The 6,194-nt window shown below is 43.3% G+C and overlaps 1 protein-coding gene across 1 annotated transcript; it reads left to right on the top strand.

Annotated features, from left to right (window-relative positions):
- The first annotated feature begins 331 nt into the window (after positions 1 to 331).
- PMAIP1 (phorbol-12-myristate-13-acetate-induced protein 1) lies at positions 332 to 4,747 on the top strand. Its single transcript, XM_040421081.1, has 2 exons — positions 332 to 655; positions 3,685 to 4,747. The coding sequence occupies exons 1-2, from the start codon at positions 502 to 504 to the stop codon at positions 3,795 to 3,797; spliced, it is 267 nt and encodes an 88-aa protein (XP_040277015.1). The 5' UTR covers positions 332 to 501; the 3' UTR covers positions 3,798 to 4,747.
- The last annotated feature ends 1,447 nt before the right edge of the window (positions 4,748 to 6,194 follow it).

Consider the following 6,194-nt stretch of genomic DNA (forward strand, 5'->3'; position numbering starts at 1 on the left):
TTCTTTTCTTTTCTCTTCTAGATAGATAGATAGATAGATAGATAGATAGATAGATATGAGATAGATAGATAGATAAATAGATGATAGATAGATAGATAGATAGATAGATAGATAGATAGATAGATAGATAGATATGAGATAGATAGAGAGAGAGAGATGATTGATAGATAGATAGATAGACAGACAGATATGACATATATATGAGATAGATATTAGACAGACAGACAGATATGACATATATGCAGTATACTGTAAACAAGAAATGGATGACAAAAACAGAAGACGGAAACGGGAAGGTGAAAGGCGCAGCGGCTCTTCCTGCCCGGTGTCTGTGGCCGCGCTGGAGGTGCCTGTGCTGGAGGTGAGACGTCTGAACATGTCAGGAGGCGGCTGCCACTTCCTGATTCACTTTCCTGCCTCAGTCCTGGAATTACCCACTGGGTGGAGAGAGCTCTCAGATGATCTCCACCTTCCTCCATAAGGAGCCTACTTCTTCTCTGGATGCACAGAAGAGCTGTGGTGTGTGTGGTGGCCCTCGTCACAAGCCTGGTCCTTATACCTGTCATCTGCGTCGCCCGCTCTGCCAACATACCCACTTCACAGAAAGCAACTATGAAGCCCGGAAGACCCTCCTGGAAAAAGCTGCAGCCCCCAGGTGAGTAATCAGCCCCCTCATAGCTATAGTGTAGTCGAGTTCGGATGTGCTGGACCCTTCATTAAGATGAAGTTCTACATTTAACCGAGAATTGGTGGTAGTGTTCTACAGATGTAGCAGAGTTGAATATGTCATTTTCTACCTTTTGACTGCGGTGTGATGAGATAATGCTGTCGGATTGCCTGCTGTCCTACGTACGACTACAGGATCTCACCGTCCTGTGCTACCTCTTCGGGACATGTTCATACACAGCAGATCCGCTCGGTGTTTATTTCATTATACTGTGCGTTTTGTATCCGGGAAGGTTGTTACCGCTGTTTAGACTTAGGCCTCCTGCACACGACCGTATGGCTTTTTCAGTGTTTTGCGGTCCGTTTTTCACGGATCTGTTGTTCCGTTTTTTGTTTCCGTTGTGTTTCCGTTTCTGTTCCGTTTTTCCGTTCCGTTTTTCCATATGGCATATACAGTATACAGTAATTACATAGATAAAATTGGGCTAGGCATAACATTTTCAATAGATGGTTCCGCAAAAAACGAAACGGAAACGGAAGACATACAGATGCATTTCCGTATGTGTTCCATTTTTGTTTGCGGACCCATTGACTTGAATGGAGCCACGGAACGTGATTTGCGGGCAATAATAGGACATGTTCTATCTTTAAATGGAACGGAAAAACGGAAATACGGAAACGGAATGCATACAGAGTACATTCCGTTTTTTTGGCGGAACCATTGAAATGAATGGTTCCGTATACGGACCGTATACGGAACGCAAAAAACAGCCAGTAAACGGGGGAAAAAAACGGTCGTGTGCAGGAGGCCTGAGGCTGGGTTCACACTTGAGCATATTTGATATGCGCGTTTAACGCGCGTTTTTGTCGCGCGTTTTATGCTCGTTTTTGTGCGCGTTTTTGGCCATAGTCAACACGCGTTTGACGCGCGTTTGTGTGATTGACAGCAGTGTCCTATGGCCGCAAACGCGCGACAAAACGCCCCAAAGAAGCTCAAGAACTTTTTTGAGCGTAGGGCGTTTTTCAGCGCGTTCAAACGCGCTGTAAAACGCTCAAGTGAGAACCAGGGCCATAGGGAAGCATTGGTTTTCATGTGTTGAGCGTTTTACAGCGCGTTTGAACGCGCCGTAAAACGCTCAAGTGTGAACCCAGCCTTAAAGGGATTTTCCAGTTTTATGTCTATACAACATAATCACAGTATAATAAAAAGATATCAAAATTGTTGACAAGATCTCTGTTTGCTGTCAGTGAATGAGATCACTCCTAGACATACCCAGGAGCTGAAACTGTTTCGAGTTATCCAGTCTGGGCAATCGTTTTGTCCTGATGTTTTGCTACAATGTATCAGTGCAAGTAAAAATGTATCTGTTTGGAACTGGATACAATTGTAAGGCCTCTTTCACACGACTGTTTTTTGTTTTTTTCCATTTACGGGACGTTTTTTGTGTTCCGTATAAGGTCCGTATACGGAACCATTCATTTCAATGGTTCCGCAAAAAAAAAAAAAACTGAATGTACTGCGTATGCATTTTGTTGCCGTTTTTCCGTTCTGTTGAAAGATAAAACATGTCCTATTATTGCCCGCAAATCACGTTCCGTGGCTCCATTCAAGTCAATGGGTCCGCAAAAAAAATCGGAACACATACGGAAATGCATCCGTATGTCTTCCGTATCCATTCCGTTTTTGCGGAACCATCTATTGAATATTTTATGCCCAGACCAATTTTTTCTATGTATTTACTGTATACTGTATATGACATACGGAAAAATGGAACGGAAAAGGAAACACAACGGAAACAAAACACTGAAAAAGCCATACGGTCGTGTGAAAGAGACTTAACAGAAACCGAGTTGTTGAAAGTATGTATCTTTTTAGCCTCTGAATGCAAACAAAAAGTTTTTGTGCATTGACAGCAAACAGAGATATTGAAAAGGATAAGGAATTGATACCCAAAATATATTAGAAAGTTCCAGAGCTTTTTATTTCACAGTGATTAGGTCCCTTAAAGGCCAGGGTCATTCGCCATACATTCTGCTGCACGTTTTTTGTTTAGCTTTTAACCTCTTGTTGTCAGATTGTGGATCTGCCATTTATCGTGGTGCTCCATTAATTCATTTACCCCCCCCCCCCCCCCCCCCCACTGAGATCCTGGCTCTTGCAATGGGCCCCCCTATACAGGGGCCCACATCAGTCTTGTAAGGTGGGCATCATTTACATTACTGGACCTAGGAAGCTCTTGTCTTATCTTACATTATAAAATGGACATAGCTGGTCATTTGTACACAAAGCAGAAAAAAAGGTCCAAAATCATGACAAGCCCCCCACCCCCACCCCTCATGGACCACTCACCCCCTACCCATCAAATTCTGATGACCGAGCAGGAGCTCCCTAAATTCTGGTAGGTCAACGCAAGATATACCGTAAATGCATAGAAAAAAAATAAATATATCTATATTTTTTTAAATAAGATACTGTGTCTTTAAATATAATTTAAAGCTACAGGCACCTAAATTAAAATAAGCTAAGGATCTGAAAAGCTACTGTCAGTAATAACAAAAAAAAATGTGTGAAAAAAATGCCTATTAATGATGATGTATCACGCAGAGTCCTATGCGTATCGCATATTTGGCATATTCATCGGAGAGATATGTGGGTAGTTCATTATTCTGACATCAGATGTATATGTAGGTCACCTGACTAATTATCCCAATATGTAAGTGTGACGTCAGCAGTAATTAATTGCTGTGACCCAGTTATTCTAGGTGTGAAACCCGGTCACGTGGCCTTAATAACAGAGAATAATCCTTAGGATAAACTTTCCGGTTTTCAGTCATAAGTCCCGTGAAGGGCGTAGACGCCGGTTACCCGCCGTATCCCTTCATTGCCAAGTAGAATTCGGAATGCTTATGCGTAGGTGAGGATTCCTTAGTTTTTTTGGCCGTACTGCTCCTTTGTGAACGGGCGTTCGCCGCCTAATATAAAAAAATTATACTAATAACTTCTTCTTCTCATGGCAGACAAAGAAATCGTAGCGGAGGTGGCGAAGCAGCTGCGCCTGATCGGCGACAAATACAATATGAAGCAGAAAATTCTCAACATCGTGACCAAGATCCTGAGTCCGGGAACCTGATTGTGCGTCACCAGTATGGATAAAAAAGCAAAAATGGAATGAAAATGCTACAAAAAATTATCAAAATGGGATACACGCTCTACAGGGGGGCGCCCGAGGAGGCACCTGCTCAAACGGGATACTCGTTGATGGGATGAGGCCTACGTGCCGCCATGATAAAAGCTGTTTTTATTTACAAGCCGGAGTGTATATAGAAGGAGCAGTTTCGGGGGATCAAGAGTGGCCTCAATTGCCGAGCAGTGGTGGAAACGAAACTTCGGAAAACAGACTGGACTTTAGACGGGAGATTAACCATTAACCGTCTGCCTGAACCCTACTGTATGTAGTCACCTATACTGGAGCGAAATCGCAACAAATGACTTACATTACAGTCTGTGAAATGGATACAATGTTTCTATTGATGTACAGGACTTAAAGGGGAACTCCACCAGAGTCACTCCAGATGTATAGTTTCATTATTCCGGCTCGTCTTTGAAGAATTAATGTTTGTTTCTATTCTCGAAGACTCTCGTCAGTTCAGGTTTCTTAGACATTATTTAACTTCCTGTCTCGGTGACCACCCTTTGGGCACACGTGGCTAGGAGAAATAGTCCCAGGAAGTGCTGTCTAATATACTATATCAGTTTGTTCTAAGTTCCTTGGTACAAGACAAAACAAAACATATTGAGGATTTCGGATAGAACAAGGGGGGGGGGAGGGGGTGCTATCAGTGTACGGGGAGGGAGGCCTAGGAGGACATGATGGGAGAGATGGCGGTGCTAAGCTTAGAGGATGTTTATATGATATTAAATAAAAAACGTATTTCTACATTTCCATGTTATTATGAGAGCGTCTCATCTATTTATTGTGTTATATTCTATGTTTTTGTTGTATTAATGGACTGTTTTGTAATTTTCTACATTTGTATGCTAAAAATCGTTTCCGTGTGTTTACAAAAATAAAAGAAATTTAGTGGAATTTCGAAAATGATTACCTTTTTCTGTACCTTTTACAAAAACACAAGTACCTACTATACTAACATCCCCCAGTATCTACAGTAAAATTACTTTAACCCCTTCTACCCTTCACCCTCCTGTCCAGGCCGTTTTTTACAAATCTGACATGTGTGACTTTATGCGGTAATAACTCTGGAACGGTTTTGCCGTTCTGAGACTGTTTTCTCGTGACACATTGTACTTCATGACAGTGGTAAATTTGAGTCGATATTTTCCACCTTTAGGCTTCTCTCACACTGGCGTGTGCGCGTTTTTTGCGGATCCGCAATACACGGGTACCGTTCCGTGGGCATTCCGCATCACGGATGCGGACCCATTCACTTCAATGGGTCCGCAAATCCGGAGATGCGGAACCGAAGCACGGAACTGAACCCTACGGAAGCACTACGGAGTGCTCCCGTGAGGTTTCGTCCCGTACTTCCGTTCCGCAAAAAGATAGGACATGTTCTATATTTTTGCTGAATGGCCGGATCGCGGACCCATTCAAGTGAATGGGTCCGCGATCCGCTGCAGCTGCCCCACGGACTGTGCTCGTGCATTGCGGCTCGCAGCACGACCACGGGGGGCGCACACGCCCGTGTGAAAGAGGCCTTAGGCCTCATGCACACAGCCGTAGCCCCTATTGCAATACACGGGCACCGGCTGTGTGCTCCCTGCATCACAGATGCGGACCCATTCCCTTGACTGGGTCCGCAATCCTGAGCTATGGTGCGGAACGGAGGCACGGAACCCCACGGAAGCACCACGGAGTTTCTGTCCGTGCCTCCGCACCGCAAAAAAATAGAACTTGTTAAATTTTTTTTATGGTGTGGATGGATCACAGACCCATCTCGATCCCTCGCGGCTGCCGCACAGATGGTGCCCGTGCATTGGGGACCGCAAATTGCGGTCCCCAATGCATGGAACGGCCGTGTGTAAGAGACCTTATTTATAAAAAAAAAATCCCAAATTTACCAAAAATTTTAAAAATTAGCAATTTTCAAAATTTCAATTTCTTTTCTTTTAAAACAGTGATACCTCATAAAATATTTATTACATAACATTCCCCATATTTCTACTTTATGTTGGCATCATTTTGTAAATGTCATTTTATTTGTTAGGACGTTAGAAGGCTTCGAATTTTAGAAGCAATTCTTAAAAATTTCCAAAAACCCACTTTTTTAAGGACCAGTTTCAGTTATGAAGTGACTTTGTGGGGCTTACATAATAGAAACCGCTCCATAAAAAACCGCTCCATTTTAGAAACTACAACCTCAAGTTATTCAAAACTGACTTTACAAACTTGGTTAACCACAAAGGGTTAATCCACCGGCATCGGCTTTTACATCGGATACAGCAGGGGCTCGGCTATCAGTGACTGCCGGGCCCCTGCACCGCTCCGGTGCCTGACCAATGAGCATGA

This window comes from Bufo bufo, chromosome 2, assembly GCF_905171765.1.
Source record: "Bufo bufo chromosome 2, aBufBuf1.1, whole genome shotgun sequence".
In the NCBI taxonomy this organism is placed as follows: Eukaryota; Metazoa; Chordata; class Amphibia; order Anura; family Bufonidae; genus Bufo; species Bufo bufo.